The 20,024-nt window shown below is 41.8% G+C and overlaps 1 protein-coding gene across 6 annotated transcripts in view; it reads left to right on the top strand.

Annotated features, from left to right (window-relative positions):
- Window positions 1-20,024, top strand: part of map7d1a (MAP7 domain containing 1a) — a 53,325-nt gene that overhangs the window by 21,483 nt on the left and 11,818 nt on the right. Inside the window, exons 3-11 of one of the 6 annotated variants that reach the window (XM_078171732.1) lie at window positions 1,899-1,967; window positions 2,762-2,782; window positions 7,409-7,572; window positions 7,859-7,970; window positions 13,098-13,202; window positions 14,531-14,653; window positions 14,794-14,915; window positions 15,321-15,451; window positions 17,708-17,946. In XM_078171732.1, coding sequence (XP_078027858.1) covers window positions 1,899-1,967; window positions 2,762-2,782; window positions 7,409-7,572; window positions 7,859-7,970; window positions 13,098-13,202; window positions 14,531-14,653; window positions 14,794-14,915; window positions 15,321-15,451; window positions 17,708-17,946 — 1,086 coding nt within the window. Of the gene's footprint in view, window positions 1-1,898; window positions 1,968-2,761; window positions 2,783-7,408; window positions 7,573-7,858; window positions 7,971-13,097; window positions 13,203-14,530; window positions 14,654-14,769; window positions 14,916-15,320; window positions 15,452-17,707; window positions 17,947-20,024 lie in introns of all 6 variants that reach the window. The other 5 variants (XM_033640866.2, XM_078171731.1, XM_078171735.1 and 2 more) reach the window with 5 other exon arrangements.

Below are 20,024 nucleotides of genomic sequence, written 5' to 3'. Positions count from 1 at the left end.
GTTTGGCATGCGTTGCTGTTCCCCTCAGCTTTTTCTCACTGAGTGGTTCCACTGAGGTATTTCTGAGGAATCCTGTGTGAGCACACATCAGAGATGTCACAGAGGGAAGAGATATACGTATGTGCCCCCTGTAGTCATAACATATCACAATCAAACATACACCCACATCCACATGACGTGGGAGATTCAGTGACCCTGCCACATGCTGCAGCTTTTATTTAGACAAGATTGGTTTCCATGAAGATTTGAAACGTTTGTTCTCTGTGTGTGTTTTTTTGTTGATCCAGAAAATGTAGCACACATTAGCTCCAGTCCTTTGTTGAGCATCAAAGGTGAAATGTTGACGTTGCCAGTTTCCTGTCATTGTCTTGTGGCATGCATTTCCTTGTGGTGACATTTAAAAGTTTAAAGCCTCTGTCGTGCTGACTTTGCAGCAGTGAAGAAAATATTTACTCATATGTTCATGTTTATCAGAGGGCGGGTGCATCATTGTCGCCTCGGGTCAGTTTTGGGTCGAGGGATGTTAGAGAGCCCACGGTTATGATTAATGGCACACAACAAATAGTAGTACATTTACATGACTTTGAACTTTAGGTAATACCAGTACTTTTAGTGCTTTCTTTGTTATTTACTGAAGAATAGAAAGACACACTGCGCTCTTTTCACCCCATAGCTGATATGTGGTGTTGCGGAAAATGATATATTCTCTGCTTAACATAAATCGTCCTCAAGGAACGATTGCAACTCAGATGAGCTTGACTAACCAGCTCTAATTGAGTTTTTAATGAAAGCTTTTTAACCTCTTAATTGCTCATTTATATGGAAGTGTGTCATGAATCTCAATCGGTGAGATACTGAGTGTCTCTCAGGCTGCGTTGATGTTGCAGATCAAATGATACTGTGTTGATATTGTGTTTGTTTTGACCTGCAAGGAAACATAAAGAAATGTCAAGATTTATGAACTTCTTTAAATACACCGATCAGCCAGACCATTAAAACCACTGACAGGTGAAGTGAATTACATTTATCTCGTTACAGTACCATGTTCTGCTGGGAAATTTGTGGTCCTGGCTTTCATGTGAACAACATTTGACACGCACCACCCACTCAAATACCTTTGCATACCAAGTACATCCCCTAATGGCAACGAAACTCCCTGATGGCAGTGGCACCCCCAGCAGAACAATGCGCAAAACTGTTCAGGAAGGGCCTGATGAATGTAACAAAGAGCTCAAGGAGTTGACCTGACCTCCAAATTCCCCAGATCCCAATCAGATCGAGTATGTGTGGGACGTGCCACTACCCCAGAGGTATCCCTGATCTACAGTGGAGCTTACTTGGTTCTGATTTGGATCGGACTTGGCTCTGACCTGTCGAGGCTTGGACACAGGACCATTGAGGGTATCCTGTGTTGGCGGAGGATCTTTTGAGTCCAGTGGGTTGTGCAAAGTGGGGTACCTGCAGATCCCAAGGATGCTTGAATGGATTTGGATCTGGGGAATTTAGAGGCGAGGTTGATAGCTTGAGCTCTTTGTCATGTTCCTGACCAGTTTTTATGGTGTGGCATGAAACACTGTCCTGCTGTGGGGGCGTCTGCCATCAGGGATGCTGTTGAGGGGTTGTACTTGCCCTGCAACAGTGTTCAGGTGAGTGGTGTGTGTCAAGTGTTGCTCACAAGAATGCCAGGACCTGAGGTTCTTATCAGGACATTACATTGTACAGAGATGATCAGTGTTATCCACCTCACTTGTCAGTGGTTTTAATGTGTTGGTTGATTGGTGTAAATGCTTTGTGACATAAGTCTGATTGGGCTGAATGAATTAAACTTGATATGACACCTCTCATTTACACATCCTCTCCCTGTTTTTCTTCTCTCTCTTCCTCCATTCTCTTCCCAGACATCATGAAGTCAGAGGAGAGGCAGAAGCTTGCCAAGGAACGGAGAGAGGAAAAGGCCAAATATCTTGGTAAGTGGGAACAAGGGGTGGGAGGACAGGCCTGTTACATGGGAAGAGAGCTCCCCCTAGTGTTGGGGTGGAAGAGGTTTTTTTTTTTTTTTGTAGTTTGCAGTTGAGATGCTACTGAGTTGGCTCCAGGCTGCAGATGGCATGCACGTGTAGCACAGAGAGGATAAAAGGGGAGTTTGGGCTTCTGCACAGAAGTGATTGAAATCAGCAAAAGCCAAGCCACCATTTTACCAAAGACGAACAAGTTTTCATTTTCTTTATGTATGCTGACGTTAATGAGCTCTGTCAAAATGTTTGCTTACTGTATGCCTGTATGACACACCAGTGCTTAATCTACTCTTAATTGTGTGTTAGTACAATTTGAATTAAATAGAGATATTCCTCACATTGAAAAAAAAAGTAAAATAATGCATGCTTGTGTTGATGAAGTCAATTATTTTGGCAATTTTGCAGCTTTTTTGCAGTGTGATAAATATCTCTTATGACTCAACATTATTTGAAATTGGTTGGCAACAGCACAGTCATGAAAGCACAGAAACCGTATAGATTTTATTTAAATTTAAATCTATCAATTGGTGCAAAATATCCTCATTGCAATTCACTTGGGCATCACAACAACTGACATGGCTGTATGTTTTTGTGTCAGTTGATAGTGCATCTCCTTGCCCAAGTCTTTTTTTCCTTTAACAAATGGCTGTCACTTTGTCACCTGGCTACACACGCGCTGGTCGTGCCCTGCTTTGCATGACTGACAGTTGCCTCTGTCTTCTCTCTCACTCCTTCCCCCTCTGCAGAAGAGCTCAGCATGTTACAAGGTAAGCCACTCACCTATGTGTATGTGGTGGTGGTGGTGATGGTGGTGGTGACCCATGTCAATCCTTCTGTCATATTTGGATGTCTCTCAATTTAATGAAGTTCAGTAGTTTTAACTAGAGTTGGGCAATATACCACAAACATACTAACATGCAAACATTAGGAGTCACTAAGGAACCTCGCTCATCTCAGTATGTTTGTTAAAAGCTCCTCCCATATGACTTCAAGAACCATCCCATAAAAAACACACATTGAGTCACATGCTTTGGCTCCATCTCTCCTTATTTCACCTCTTATTTTATAACAAAGCAGAACGCAAAGTTATCAGCGCTAATGCTAATGCTTCAGTAACAGTGCTAAAGCTTTTAGATGCAGGGCTGGGAAATATATTGATATGATATCAATAAAGTGATATGAAACAAGGTACTGTCTTTGATTTTGGATATCATAATACCTTAAGTGTTGTCTCATCCTGGTTTTAAAGGCTGCATTACAGTAAAGTGATGCAGTTTCAGAGTGTTCGAGCTGTTCTATTATTTGCCTTTAGCCACTTAGTCATTATATCTGCATTACTGATGATTATTTATCAGAACTCTATGAATATTTTGTGAAAGCAGTGTAGATGTTGGGTTATTTGGTCAAAAACTTTCTAACATTTGATTTTCCCTATGTCACCCAGCCCTATTTAGAAGACATAATGCAGATGTGTTATTCTCAGAAAGCCCCGATGAAAGGTTTTTAAAAAAAATGTCTGAAACTTAACTGTCATTTTCATCATTATTAAGGTAATATACATAGGGTTGCAGAAATAATCGAAATATTATTGAAATCGCAATATGGCCAAGTGCAATATCCAGATTGCAGGAGTGGTGCTACAGAGATGCTGCGGCCTACAAATTATATTCCAGAAATAAGGAAACATGCTTGTTTGGTACAGACCCCAGCAAAAATCACATCATCTTTATTAACTTTGTTATTTTTCATTGAAAATGAATGCAGAAATTACCATTCCTACTAAAACTGTAACTCATATTGCAATTGCAGTTTCTGTCAATGTAATTGCAATATGATTTGTTGTGCATATCATGTAGCCTTCGTGCATGAAAAGAGTTGCAATATTGCATTTTGGTTGTATTGCCCAGCTCTAGAGCAGTTTCATTCATTTAATCCCCATGTTGTCCCTTCTTTTAAAATCTTGGTTCTTTTATTTATTTCTTAATCAAAGAAATCTCCACTGGATGACTCTCTACCTTTTCTCTCTGAGCATCATCAGTGTATCTTTGATGAAAACCATGTAGACTGATCACTTAACCTTTCATTTCTAAATAAATTATTAATGGTTGTGTCTGCATACAAGGATATGAAGCGTGCCCTGAGTTTGAACTTGGTCATCCACATGTTCCATCTGCAGACACGTCACAACTCCTTGGATTTTGTATTTTAAGATAACACGTTTGAACCACATGCCACAAAATGGCTATGATTACCATCTTACTGAAGAAATTGGAGGTTTTAGAGACACTGTTGTAGCCAGATTTATCTTGGCTGCAAATTTACATCTAAACAACTTTATATTGCCAAACACAAAAACACACGCATCAGAATGTTCTAAAATGGGAAAATATGTAAATTAGTGTGCACTTGTTTAGTACAGAGCTGAATCATGATGTATTTTCATGACTTTGTTTCACAAACGTTTTTTTTTTCCTTTTTAGCTATGGTCTCACAGGGTGTATCATCAGTGTGGTATTTAGTGACAGACAGAAATACCAATTACCTTACAGTCAGAGAAAAAAATGGTAAAACAGAGTCTAAATATGCTATCATGGCTTCCACAAATATATTCATGTTTTAGTAAACACTTGAGGCGCAAGTATACCCTCACAAGACGCTGTTTTCTTTAAATTATCATACTTGTACTTTCAGCAATGCCATGTTGTCTGATCCAACCGTGTGCTCGATAGCAGTAAGACCAGTTTGACACACTTCATAGCGTGGATCAGTCTAATTGGGCGATCACCATGCAGGCATGCCAGATGGTACTGATCTAATACTCTCAGTCAGACCTGGATATAAGATAAGATCCTGCCAAAGCTTGTGTTTACAATATCAGCTTAAAAGAGATCTTGCCCAGGAAGACTTTGCTTGTCAACCATCACCAGCAGTATCACTAGCTCAGTAGTAAAAGGGACGCCATTAGAGAGTCCTAGCTTGATCTCATTGGTTCCTTGTTTCGTTTAAGTGAAGCTTTGAAGGATTTGCATCTGGGAGTTGGCTATGATGGCACAGAAGCTACTCTCCTGCCTAGTCTGTCTTTGGTGGGATGGTATAAATAGTTTATGTACCAGGGTAATTATTTAATGGTTTTATTGCAGTAGGTCCCGATGCTACTTGTCAGCACTGATCACTGTTAAGAGTGAGTTGATTAATGCGATTTAAAACCATGTCAGCTTAAGATATTCAGAAATGGACATCTGTTTATCACTGAACACCCTGGAACTGATGCATAAATGGATGATGATGAATAGAGCTGCAATGAATAACTGATTTATTGTCTATTAAATTAATCACCAAATAATATGATTAGGGATGTCCCAATCATGTCTTTTTATTCCAATCTGAGTCATTTAATTTTGAGCATCTGCTGATACCGCGTCCTGATCCGATACTTCTGTGTTCCCAGATAACTGCACAGCGCACATCTCATGTACTTTAAAGTTATGTATATGTTTGACAATTGAATAGCAATAGCAGTATAATTTCAAACTCCCTCTGTAGTCTTTTTGGCCTTGTCACTGTCTCGAGGAAATTTCTCTGTCCCTTGAAGAGAGTATTCTCAGTGTTTGTTGCTTCGGTGCAGCCTCGCCTGAGTTAGCCGAGCTCAATGAAGTGTCAGTGTTCATTTTCGTCGTCCATACATCTTTGCACTGATTAAGGTACGTTAATAAATTAATTGGTTTGAATAATTTTTAAAAAAACATTCTGGTTTCTTTACAGCAGTGGTTAGCATTGTCACCTCACAGCAAGAGATTTCCTGGTTCGAACCAAGAGTTTGCATGTTCTCCCTGTGCCAGCGTGGGTTTTCTCCGGGTACTATGGCTTCCTCCCACAGTCCAAAGACATGCAGGTTAACTGGTGACTCTAAATTGGCCATAGGTGTGAATGTGAGCGTGAATCTTTCTCTGTGTGTTAAACCTGTGATAGTCTGGCGACCTGTCCAGGGTGTACCCCGCCCCTCGCCCAATGTCAACTGGGATAGGCTCCAGGCCACCAGCGACCCCTAACAGGATAAGTGGTTATGGATAGTAAATGAAAACGTAATCGAAAATTTTCACTATTTTCTGACATTTTAGAGACTAGTAATTGAATAATCGAGAAAATAATCTACAAATTTATTGACCGTGACAATAATTAGAAAAGGTTTCTGTTGAATGAGTCAAATTCAAATATATAATCAGCGACTGTCACAGGCTTGATTTGCATTGAAAAAGTGGGTGCAGTCTATTTACATTAAGTAAATGACTTAAAAGTTTCTCTTATGAGCAGGGAGTGAATGCTGTGGATGTGGACAACAGCAAGCCTTTAACATTGCATTTGTGCACAGCTGAAGCAGCCTCCTCCCTCTGTTCTCATCACAGCACAACCAGTGAATTATGAAGCAGTTTCCACTGCACTTTACATGCAGCACCACCTCTTAGGAGTTGTATCACTGTATGGTAAAGATGTGGCTTCTCTCAAATTGAGGCCATAGCTCTGCGATGAGCTGACATACGCACTGCAGCAGATATTTTCTTTGCTGCAAGGCTCTGGCAAGCAGTCCCTCAGTATAACTCAGCTTTCCGTTCCATTCCCGGATAAAAGCTGAACTGTGTGCCTCCCAATAAATTTTAACCCCTCTAGCTCTAGCCTCCAGCATCTCTGCAATGATCCGTCACCATAATCTGAAATCCACAACCAGTTGCTTTTGTTGCATCAAGTGCTTTAGAGAACTAAGCCTCGCCTCCTTGCAGAGGCTGTACCTCCATGAAGAATCAGCCTCCTTGCAGAGGCTGATTCTTCATGGAGGTTTTACTTTGTAGTTTAAAGAAATATGGCGAGTTGTAAACACAGAGAGGCAGCTGCGAAATGCTTCTTCACACCCTCTTTGAATGGCTCAGGGACAACAAGGCGATTTCCATATCAAAGTGCGTGTGGTTTATTGAAGCTGACGTGGAGGCTTGATGCGATTAGTGTGGTGTAGAAGTGTCACTTCAGAAGTGCTGTATCTGCCAAATCCAGCTTTGTGCCGTATTCTGCGGAGAAGTCAAGTAATTGAATTTATTTTTCCAAACACAAAGTGGGATTCAGGTGAAGGGTGACAGCTGTAGATAAAAAGTAACATCAGAAAGGCTCGACTTTTTTGATATTTTCTAAAAGTTTCAAACAGAATTGTTCTTGAAAACCCACAACCTATCAAAAGATGCTTTCAACAGGTATCACACTTCTCTTTTAGGTCCCAACGGCTACAGACCTTTCAAAGAGAGTGTGCTTTATATCTACAGTATTCTGAAAGCAGGAGGGAAGAGAGACGGCTTCTTTGTCTTCTTTGTTTAAAACCTCTCTTGACCATGACTTCTGCCCCGTTTTAGCTGCTAAAAAGAACCAGTGGCTGGAGAAGGAGGAGAAGGCACGGCAGCTGAGGGAGCAGCAGCTGGAGGAGCGCCGCAGGAAGCTGGAGGAACAGCGGATCAAGGCGGAAAAACGGCGAGCTGCACTGGAGGAGAGACAGAAACAGAAACTGGAGAAGAATAAAGTACGTTGGGATGAGAAGATGTTAAAAATAATCCATTCAATATGTGATAGTTGTTTTAGTGCTGACACATACTTTGCTTCCTCTTATACTGCGAGATACCCAGAGATGAAATGTTAATGGGTCAGCTGCAGATGAGGGGATTTAGGATTTTACTCAAGGACACCTAAGCCAGGCTGGGTGCTTGAATCCAGGCTTTTCAGCTGAAGGATGAACTATGCCCCGCAGTTCAGCATATCACCTTTGATGCATTAGACAGTTTAAATAACTGCTCCTTTATCCTTTACAGGAGCGCTATGAGGCAGCCATCCACAGGTCAACAAAGAAAACGTGGGCAGAAATCCGCCAGCAAAGATGGTCCTGGGCCGGCGCGTTAAGCCAGAACTCCAGCCAGAAAGAAGGTGAGTACACTGATGTAATCTGGATACACATCCTCATGAAATAAGCAAAGGACTCAGCTGTAATCACTGAAGAATATCTGACTCCTGTAGCTAATATTAGGCAGCTGATGGAAGCTATCCTGCTGGAAATGGTGCAACGCATCACCACTTTTATCAGCCATAGATTCTATCTGTTGAGGCTTTTATTCATCATTATTGGCTCTTGAGTTTCAGTGCCATTAACCTCTGATGTCCATTAGAGGAAAATTATTCTACCATAAGTTTGCCATCTTGTACCTCACTGTTTTCACTGAAGATTGATTGTTTTATATACTGTCAAGGAAAAGTCTAGTCCCATTTAACACCCAGTCCCTTTTACTAGCCCGAAGTGGCTACACATTTTGACAAACGCCTGTCTCAATCAGACGCCTGGTCTGGTTGCCAAGCAGTTCATTTTTATAGATGTTCTTTGGATGCATATAACCAGGTTGTTGGCTACTCACTTAAGCTAACATTAGTTAGCTTCTTAGGTCTTTGCTGAACAACAGTTTTGTGAGAAAGGAATTAAAGGCCTGCCCCACATACAGTAGACTCCTGTTCCAGATTCCCTATGAAATTAAAAGCTCTGTACAAGATGTCTTTCAGTGATTGTCCTGCTTCAGCTGTCTAATGTCCTTGCGGAGATTTCTTGTTCCTTTGAAGGTCACAGATTTGTAAAGGATAAATTATTGATTAGACCAACCTCTTTTTTCCCAGTTAATTATTTAGGCTGTAAGATGTTGGAAAATAACAGAAAATGGTGAAAAAATGTCTAATCTCAGTTTCCTAAAGCCTAATTGCTTGTTTTGTCCAGACAGGCAGACAGAAAATCCCAAAAATCTTTAATTCACAATGGCATAAAACAGGAAAGTAGAAAATCCTTACATTGGAGAAGCTGACACCACAAAGTGTTTGGCATCTTTGCTTGATAAATTAACAAATAACCAGTTATCGAAAAGGTTGTTGATTCATTTCCTGTCCTTTTACAACTGAATTTTTTTATTAGATCTGAAGCACTGCAGCCAGAAATTGGTGCATTATCACCTTGTTCAGATGTATTATACCAAACCTAATTTTTTTGTCTGTGTCTTCATCCTAACGTCGAATAGATGGCTTGGTTGTGATGTGCAGTGTTTTATGCTCACTGCTGGAGTTGGCACATGACGCTAGCAGGTGCAGAGTCATGAATTCTGCCCAAACTGATTTGCACCGCAGGTTTGTTTTTGTTCTATTTAAATCTGATGTGGTTCTGCTGCATCAGTCGCAGTCCTCCACCTTAACACACCATTTCCTCTAATGTGTTGGCGGCTCCAGCTCTGTCCTAGCAGGATGGTTGTCTCTTAAACATTACTGCAGGGTCATTAGCTGCTGATCATCACCAGACTGCATTGATCGCACAAAGTGAAAATGTATTCAGCTCCTTTATTGCATCAGTTGCAGTAAGCAGGCTTCAATCCACTAGAGGCAAATTGAATATGCTGTCTAATAACGCAATGACTGCAGAGGCCAGGTCATACAGTAGAAATGATGTTTTAATAGCCTGATGGATGCTTCTGTCCTTTGTGCCGTCCTCCCAACATGAAGCTCTAAATCTGAGGAGTCCAAAGTTCTGTTTTATGTCATGTCTGCTGTATGCCAGGGGAATTATTGACAACTTTAATCAATCTCTCCCTTCCTTCCTTCCTTCCTACCTCTGCAGCCTTCCATCTGTCAGATGATGAAAGTAAACAAGCACAAACAGGCTGCAGTGGAATGGCTGACAGTTCGGGATGTTATTTAGGAAATGTCCCAAATTACCCATCATGACTTCCGTCAAAGGAGCATACTGCCTCATTGTCCATTTAAATGGAGACAAGGCCCGCTTTAATACTGCACCTCCATTACCGTAATGTTCTCTGAATCCTGTCTGACGACATTTTGGAAAAGAGCAGTGTTGGTTTGATTGCAGTGTATTAAAGGGATATAGAATTGGGATGGATGCACACGGATGGTCTCAAGGATAGGAGGTTTGCCCTTTTCTGAAGAGCCAGTTCACGTCATCAACTATAAGATGAGTGTATGTTTCCCAGCAGTCTCTTTCCATCACTTGTTTGGTTGCTACGGGATTTCGAGATGTCTTTTTTTCTTTGCTGCTTTTGTTGGTAGCTGTTAAAAAAAAAAAAAAAAAAAAAAAAGCTGTTTTAAAGGTTTCTTAGTGTGGTTGACATGCTTTTTTGGAGTTGGTGTTTTTGTGAAGTAGGCATGAAGCTTTGTTAAGAAGAATAACATTAAAGCCACAGTGTGTAGGAATTTCTCCCATCTGACGTTGAAATCATATATTGTATTCAAACAGATGGCGCACTCTAGCGCCTCACTGTTTCAAACACGTATTGCAACAACTGTAGCCGCTGTGTACCAAAAAGCTATGATAACACTGATGAAACCATGTCATCCGATGCTACATGGAGTATTCATTCAGGCTCCTACACAGACACACGCGACGCGAGTTGACAAACCCCCTCCTCACCATGCTGGCTGTGTTTACAACGTAGGACTGTTGGGGCGGATGTAAATTGAAACAAACCAATCACGTCTTGTCCTTTGACAACTGACAAGTGGCTCAACCTCACACACCTCATCCCTCTCCTCGCATTACTGCGCCGCTAACAGCTGTTAGCGGCCAGTGGCACTACTGCCGCATAACATCCCACTCTTTGAGCATAATGCAGGATCATGTATTATGCAGCATCACGGGAGACAGAATCCTCGTCGCCAAGAAAGTGCAAAAGGGAATCAAAAAGGCAGCGTGACCAGCAAATTAAAAAAACAAGGGTCAGCATTGGGGTTGCCTTTCCCAGGTGGAGAGAGCTGCTGAAGGAGAAAGGTAATACAATCACAGGCCAGCGCTAACAGCGGCTAACAGCGGCTAACAGCTAACAGCGGTGCAGTGATGCGAGGAGAGGGATGAGACTGTTAGCGACTGGCCGCTAACAGCGGCTAACAGCCAACAGCAGCGCTGGCCTGTGATTGCATTACCATTCTCCCTCAGCAGCTCTCTCTACCTGAGAAAGGCTACCCCGATGTGGGCCTTCGTTTTTTTTAATGCGCCGGTCACGCTGCCTTTTCTATTCCCTTTTGCGCTTTCTTGGCGACAAGGATTCCGTCTCCCATGATGCTGCATATGCATGATCCTGCATTATGCTCAAAGAGTGGGACTTTGTTTCAAATTTGCCAGGGTAGTAGCGAAGCGCCTCTTGCTCCTCTCCTTCGGCTCCTCAGTCACACAGTGCTGGCCTGGCTCTCAACGAAAACGCTGAAGGCGGTGCTGTATGTCCCTTGCTGGCGGATGTATTCTCAAGATGGCGAAACGTAATGGAACCCCACAGACGACTTACCCGCACAATGTACAAACAAATCCGAAATTCTCCTTTTACGAGAATAAGTCAGATTATTGGTGGAGGTAATAGTACACCAGTGATGACATATTTATGAATGCAGACATCAATTTTTGCCAATAAACAACTGAAAATGTTACACAATGTCCCTTTAAAGGTCTTATATAATCTTATATTAATCTTCCAAAAGTCTTCAAAATGCTAAGACACATGAAGAAGTTTTTTTATTAATCTTTTTTTCTGATGTAGCTTTGTAAAAGATCTATTTTTCTTAAGTCTGGGCTTGTCGAACATCATTGGGGAGGTTATTCCGGGTTTGTGCTGCATGATAACAAAATGCTACGTCACCCTGTTTTGTTCTGACTCTTGGGATGGTCAATAGCCAGCCCCAGATGATCCTCAGGGTCCTAGAAGATTCATATGTCACAAGCATGTCAGAGATATATTTAGGCGGAACCAACAACAGTCATATTTTGTTTCTGTCAGGATCCGCTGTGTGCTAGCTAGCTGTCACTGTCCCCTGGACAACATGGGGATGTGCAAATTCAATGAAAATTGGCTGTTTTAACCAAGATTACACGATGTGGCTGCAGGCTTGGTGTACCTCATGCAAAAAGTTTTTAAACTCACAATGGGAGTCAAGACAGTGGAGTCTCACATGCAGAGCGAGAAACGCAAAATACCAAGAAAACTTGCAACTTCAGTTCAATTCAGTTTTATTTATAAAGCCCAATACCACAAATCACAATTTGACTCAGAGGGCTTTACAGCATACAACATCCCTTTGTCTTTGGACCCTCACAGTGGATAAGGAAAAACTCCCCAAAAAAATGGGGGAAAAGAAGTTCTGTTCCACCCTCGTCTCTGCTACACAATAAAAAAGCAGTGCTTTATGTTACAACAAACATTTTGGCAAAATTTTCCCTAACCCTAATCGATGTCGTTTCATGTTCTTTTTTGGGGGGGGTTGTTGGGTAAAATTAGTCTGGAATTTCACTCCAAGTGACATTAAGTAAGTCTTAAATCTAACTTGCCTTAAGCTGTAGGAACCCTGTGTTCATTAGCAACTTATTTTTTCCAGAAAACACGTCCCTGTCACTCTGGATAATCCACAAACCTACTGCCAGCCATTCTCACTGGACCTACTTCTCTAGCAACGTAATAGTGCCAATGGAAACTGTTGACAGTGTGCTGTGTGGATTATACATAGTAATGGGGATTTCTGGGAAGAAATGTTGCTGATGAACATTTTTAAAGGTCATTTTTTAATACTTTAGGCACCAAAAGCTAAAATCCACTCACCTCAGTTGTTATGAGGATGTGGCAAAAATCTCAGAGACACATGTTTTGTTATTTATTGTCATTAAAAGTGCAGTTTTGTAATTTGGGTGAACTGACACTTTAAAAACAGAAACATTAAACATCAATTTTGTGTCATAGATGGCTGCCTACATACCTAAAGGCTACCTGAAGTGAACATATGGTGCTCTGTGTGCGTGTATGTACCGTAAAGCAGTGGATGTTATTATAAACACGGTCAGCACACAGGAATTTGCTTTAATGGGGGCTGCTCACATTACACGTACCGTACTGTAGTGGCCTTTGCAGTGTGTGGCCGTTTGTTTGTAGAGGCATCATCTGAGCGTAACGCATGACGCCACAGAAGTTCCCCTTCCTCCTCTCATAACCATGTGACCTGTGTGAACATCTGTGTGGCGCTCTCTTGGCTTCTTAGGCAGATGCTCTGTGTCAACGGTCAACCTGCCCAAACACGTGGACTCTGTTATAAACAAGCGACTGTCCAAGTCCTCCGCCACGCTCTGGAACTCCCCCAGCAGAAGTAAGGCAACATCTGGAATGCCCTCCCCTCCCGTTTAAGTGTGTCCATCACTCTGCCACCGCCTCCGAACCCGTCCATCATCGTCCTCTTTTTTTTTTTTCAGTTCTTCCCCTTTCTGATTTCAGTCCCTCTCCTGTGCTTGGTGGTTGACGACTGACCCATTTCCATCTGTCAAAACCTCTATGAGTTCCTTTTTATTTTTTACTCTCCAGAATTTGGGTTGGGGTTTTGTTTGACATGCTGCATGCTCATATTTTAATATGGGTTATGCACTGTTGTCTGTTTGCTGTCCTTTGGTTCATTCATTTTGTGGTTGTGGTCATTTCATACTGTAAAGTGGATCCTTTTGTGCTCATTTTCATCGTTACATACGGGGAAACGGATGTCTTGTATTGTCTTGAATGCTTTATTGATGGGTGATGTGGAGGTGGGTGACAGTTATTTATTTGAATCAACTTTGTGTCTTTGAATCAACCTTTCTTCCTGCTTCAGATAGTGCAGCTCTTTTTATAGGTCTAAAGTTAACCAGGTCACGGTGTACTCCTGCAAAGAAGGAGAAACTTCAGGGCTTGAGAAAAGTAAAGTTAGCAAGTGAGTCAGCATTTTTCAGGAGATAATGTATTCTGAAAACTCCCCCGGAGCAGGTACTGTTCCTCTGTGCTGCTGGAAAAAATAGATAGGTAACTACCCTGCCCCTCTTGTCGCTCTCCTCTCCAGCCGAGCACGATTACACACCCTGTCTGTTAGCATTCACTGCAACATCCTCCTCGCCCTACACCTTGAAGCCAGAGGAGGGAGATTCTCCCCCAAATAAAATACTGATGAGTCTCCAGTCTTTTTCGTCTCTGCTTGTATGCTCAGGGCTGTGGTTATAAATAACTGACTCACTGTCTAGACAAGCATTTCAAATAACTCTCGCTCTCTCTTGGGTGGTACCACTACAGCCCAAGGTTATAGTAGACACATTCACTGAGCTCATTTTCTGTCTCCTGTCATCTCTTTGGGTGGCGCTGAGGTGTCTTTATTGGGGTTTTGTGTATTTCATTGGGTCTTTATGGCTTGTAGACATGTCGCTACATGAGCTATAACCTTAATAACTTTTCATTTCCCTCTAGGGACAAATGGTAAAGTTTATTTCATCACTGTGTTTGGGTGATAATGGAGAACTCTGCAATGATTGATTTGAAGTTCCTGTAATTCATCAGGTTTGACCACAGCTTGGGTGATACATGCTTGCAGCAAAATTCTGGTTCAACTGACGACATCCCTGTAAGATGTCTTTGGAGTAAATAAAACACACATTGATCAATCTGTTTTCCTACCTGCAGCCCGCAGCCTTGCACTGAGTCCATGGGAGAGCAGTATAGTCGACCGGCTGATGACGCCAACGCTGTCTTTCCTCGCCAGGAGCCGCAGTGCTGCCAGCGTCCTCAACAATGGCAAAGATGGTTGTAAGTTGAAAAATAATGGACACACATTAGCTTAATTTCTGCCTCTCTAAATATATTAAAACACACTGCTGTATTATTGTTGGCGAGCTTTAATTGTACGTCACTTTTCTATGTAGACTCTCCTCTCTGCCCTCGTTCAGCCTCAGCCAGTCCCCTCACCTTGTGCGCCCACCAGCCCCACCACCGCTGCGCCGACCGCTGGAGAGTGACATCCAGCACACCCGATATCACCCAGCGCCAACACAGACGGAGCTCCACACCTGTAAGTCTGACTGATAAGCTTTCTGCCATGTTGTTGTCCTCTCTGACAGTCAGTCTTCAGTGCTGGACTCAATCAGGAGTCTCAGAATAAGTAAACAGTTTAAAGAATAAAAGCGTGGCTAAACAGCCGTGAAATTTAAAACAGCTGATTGTGTTTTTACAAGTGGGTGTGCCTTTAATCTGATTTTGAGTGGAAATTTAATGGTGGTATTGTTGGATTATTGTTGAGAAACTATTGCCAAGAGAGCAAAACATGGCCCCTGACCAGACTTCCTCTTTTCTTGTACTTTATGTAGAACAACCTTTAGCATATCTTGGCCTTTTTTCTGTTTTTATTAAAATTGAACTTTTTTTCTGAATAAAAAATGAAAAGATTAAAATGTGTTAACCCTTTATTGTCATCCAGATGGATAAAAACAAGAAAGAAAAGAAGGACAAGGAACGGGAGAATGAGAAGGAGAAGAGCGCCCTCACCAAAGAGAAGGTGCTTAAGAAGAGACAGTCTTTACCCAGCATGAGACACAGACCTGATCCAAGGTAAAACATACAGCTTCTGTTTATTTATTCATCCTTTCATCTTTACTTCCAGTTCACTTTAAACCTGATTGCTGACTTCCTCTATCAGACCTCTAATTATGACATTTAATTGTCTGTTTACACATTTAACAAAGCCTGTGGTCCATTACCACTGCTTACTTACTGCTGATGCTAGGAGGAAAATGACTGACATAAGCTGTGGTCATTGCCCTTTAATTTGATTCAAATGTTCTGCATGCAACACAGAACATTAATACAGCAGCAAACCACTATTTGCTATGTAAATGCAGAGTGGAGTAATGGCATCCTGACAGGAGGATGAAGTCACGCTACCTTTGTGTGTGTTGTAATCCGAGCTTCTCTGTGGTTTGTTGTGGTGAGCCAGAATGGGTGGCTAGTTCATCGCAGCTGCTTTGCAATGCGCTCATACAGTGGTTACCATTGATACTGGGACAGCGGCATCTTGGAAGCGTAGCACCGACCCTCCGGTTGCACCCTGGTTATCACCATTAGCTCTGTCAGTGCTGTTGCTGTTAAGTGCTGTTTATTGAGTTAGTATTAGGGCTGCATTATATGCAAAAAACCCCCAAAAACAATGACATTGGGATGATTTTGAGAGATACTGCTATGCGATATGAGTCACAGTTTTAGAGGGAATAGTAATTTTTGCATTTCATTTTCCCTGTAAAATGACAATGATGTGATTATTTTGCTTTGGTCTGTGCCAAACAAGCATGCTCTCTAACATTAGATGTGATCTGTGGGCCAGGCATCTCTGTGGCACCACAATGCATCATTTGCATCATAATAGTATGTTGTGACACATTTTACATCTATTAAAAAATTGCAGCTCCTGTGATTTTGATGTAACAGTAGGCCATATTGCCATTTTTATCATTTTCGATCAATTGTACAGCCCTAGTTTGCACCGTTAGCTGCCGAGTTAGCCACCTCCATGTTGAGAACAGTGTCCACACAACTCATTTTGCATAGAGCCTGTGTAATGTTAATCCTAATTTCCCATCCTATTTAATACTAAGAAGAACCATGGATTTATTTTCATTATTTTTATCACTAATTAATTTATTAATAATCTTCTTGAGTTATCATTTAGAGTACAGAGTGTCAAAAATAATAATCCAGGGTCCAACCAATCATTTTACAATAATAAATAATTAATAAATTATATATATAATAATTAATTGTATAATATATAAGAAATAATTCTACTAAAAATTCCAATAAATAATAATTTGCCGCTTTTCGTTATTTTGTTAATTGAATTACTTTGAAGTTTGGACTGTTGGATGTAAAACACAAGACATCTGAAGATGCAATCTTGGATTCTAGGAAATTATTTTCCATATTTCTGGCATAGTCACGGAAATAGTGGGCATATTATTTCATCATTAAAATAATCCTCAGCCTCATGGAGGCCGATGTTGAACATGTACAACTGAAACCAAACCTTGTGAAAGCTCCAACTGAAAAGCACACCATACGCGCTATTTAAGGTACATAATTCAAAGCTACCACCTCCACTTAAAAAAAAAAATCATATTACTTTACATACCCTAAGAACCAATTGAATAATCTGACATATGATAATCTGCTGTTTTAATATGTATAGAAACATGATCACTGACACTGTATCGTAAACAAGGTTCACCTTATATCCCCTTGACCCACAGCTTGTTTGTGGTCAACAGCCAGAGTGACCGTGTTTACGTCTGCATTATAATGACCGCATATTTCATGCACTGTTTGAGCCGAGCCATTGAGTGAAGGATCCCAGGACAAGTGGTCATTTCCTCTCCTATCCCCAGGCCATTGAAATAAATGACATCCATGACAGAAGGGATGGAAGAGGAGAAAAAAGATCTTTTGACTCAACAAAAAGGCAGCAAAGAGCTTGGCAGAGCTGTCAGGGCCGTCAGTGCCAGAGGCCTCAAGGAAAAAACAAAACGTCTTCTTCAGCATAATGGATGTTTCCCCTCCAAGTGTTGCATTGCCTTTGTATAGCTGGGAAGCTGACCGATAACGCACTTTAAATGTGATGATGCAATGTATGAGTGCTTTGTTTGCAGTGAACCTGTCTGATGAAATCAGGTTTCTTCAGGACATGTGTCTGGTTTTTAAACAAACATCCCAGTCTAAAAGAATAATGTGTCCAACTTGGTGTAAATGAATTACAGAATCATTTTTTAAATTCTCCATCAGTCTTATTTTTTACCCCTGGATTTTCCTTTCTTCCAGCCCCAGTCCTTTGTCAAGACAACGGCCATCATCCCCAGCCACGCCTAAGGGCAGAACCGCCTCCCCCAGCCCTGCTGCCTCCCCCAAGCCTCCATCCACACGTGGAAGCCCGTCGACTCCTAAAGGTCGGCCCAAAAGAGCCAGGACCCCTGCCAGGATAGACCACCGCACCTCCTCCCCTGTTCCCCTTGAAAGAGTGAAGGAGCCGCGTAGGCCCGCAACTCCCGAACAGAGAAAGAGTGAGTACAACAGAATGAAGTTATTATGGCTTGCTGTTCAAAATAAAGTTCAACTAGTATCTAATTTCTTGCACAGTGACATCAGTCATTATCAGACTTTCCCCTAGCAACAGTGATGTTAATTATATCTACTTTTTTTTCCTAGAGCTTGAGTACAAAAGTTCAGTCAGGAGAGACAAAACAATTAAGATATTATTTCATACAGAATATGAGTGTACAGATTAACAGATGATTTTTGCTGATTAAGATTTAACAGAAGTCTTTAGCACCTGGACACCAGAGGGAGATATTTTGTGATAGTGGGACATCTGAATGGCAGCAGGATAAATCCCCCCATGGAGTCCAGACACTGCTGGTGGTGGTGGCTGCTGACTCTCAGGCTGCTTACCCCTAAGGTGTACGAGGCTGATGAATCCGTAAAGACTAGGTGGTGATGGGGAGGTGGAGGGCAGAGGAGGAGGAGGAACTACGGCAGAGCAAGAACTATATTTAAAATAAGGAGCAGTAAGATGATAGGCTGACAGAGTTGTGTCGCTGTGCTATTGGGCGATTGTGAATCAGCTGATGATTCAATTGACCTACCCAGACAATGACCCCTAGAGATAGTGAGTGAGTATTAGTGATGGGAAGTCTGGCTCTTTTCAAAGATTTGGCTCTTTTGGCTCGGCTCCCTTAGAAGAGCCGGCTCTTATGGCTCCCAAATGGCTCTTCATGTAGTATCACTTGGAGCCTTCTATTTTAGCCTTATTCAGCAATTATGAATGGTTTGTGTGTTGGTAAGCAATTTTTCATTCAGTGTTTTCATAAAAGCCTCATTTTTATGCTTTTTTTTTTTCGTTACAAGAAAAATTCTACAGTGCCCACTCTACTCCAGTTGCACGGACGGGTGGGCGGTTCTTACATGTCTGTGCAGGTTTGTTGTTGACCCTGTTCTGATGGATATTTTCATTTTACAAATTCTGCAATCAGCTTTGCAGTCTCCAATATCATTGACGTGCTTGCATTTAAATCCGGCTCCCCTTGTCTCTTCTGGCCTGTATCATTACACTCGCTGTCTTTGGTGCGTCTGCCCCCCTTCCTTCTTTCACATCATGTTATGATCCTAGACTCGCATGTGATTGGCCGCATGGTGTGCCCATCAAAATAAAGTCCCACCCCTGCCTGCATGGATTCTCAGCAAAGCCGAAAATTAGGCTCTCCCCGACAGGAGTAGGCTCTTCTCATTCGCTACAAAGAATCAGCACTTAGAGCTGGCTCGTTCGCGAACGACACATCACTAGTCAGCATACATGCAAGGAGTGAGTGGCAGGCTGAGAAAGAAACTTACAGCCTGAGTATGAAGAGTATTGTCTTTTTGACTGAACTTTCACCAGAGCTTAATTTCATGATTGACCTCGGGACCTTAGTTTGACAAAAGAAATCATCCACTTACAGGATTCTTCCAGAGCTTTAACCACCTTTTATGGTCTTCATCAGTAGATAGAGGTTACATCCACACTAAAACGCTTTCGTTTTGAAATGCATAACTATTGCTACATTTATGTCTAGCGTCCACACTACCCCGGCATTTTGGAACCCTTAAAACAGAGACCTTGGAAAACACAGCTGACCCCATTTTAGTTTGAGTTTGGTTTTAGTCTGGAAGGGTGGAAACAGAGACTTTTGAAAACAATGATGCAGACACCTGTGTTTGCTTCCTATTTAGGTCTTCATTCATGATGTGTCAAACGAAAACATTACAGCTAGGCCCGCATACTTTTGAGATTTCATCTTTCTTGTGTGGTTAATGTTACTGCCTTCCCATTGCTATGGCTTCCTCCATTGATGGGTAATGCTCCTGCTACAGCTGATATATCACCATATTGCCTGGTAACAACTACCAGTCGGTTTTCTGCTGCCTTGACCACCTTATGCTCATGTGATACTTTTGGTAACCGTTCCAACCAAAGAAATCACCATCGAGTAGTCTCTGCTTCCTGTTTACACTGGCATGCCAAGCGTACATGAATGGTCATGTTATTTGTGGTTTCAGGCGTGTGAGTATGGACAGAGATTATTTTTGAGATGGGGCTGAAACA

This window comes from Epinephelus lanceolatus, chromosome 10 (assembly GCF_041903045.1).
Source record: "Epinephelus lanceolatus isolate andai-2023 chromosome 10, ASM4190304v1, whole genome shotgun sequence".
Classification (NCBI taxonomy): Eukaryota; Metazoa; Chordata; class Actinopteri; order Perciformes; family Serranidae; genus Epinephelus; species Epinephelus lanceolatus.
This window is presented reverse-complemented; position numbering and strand designations above follow the sequence as displayed.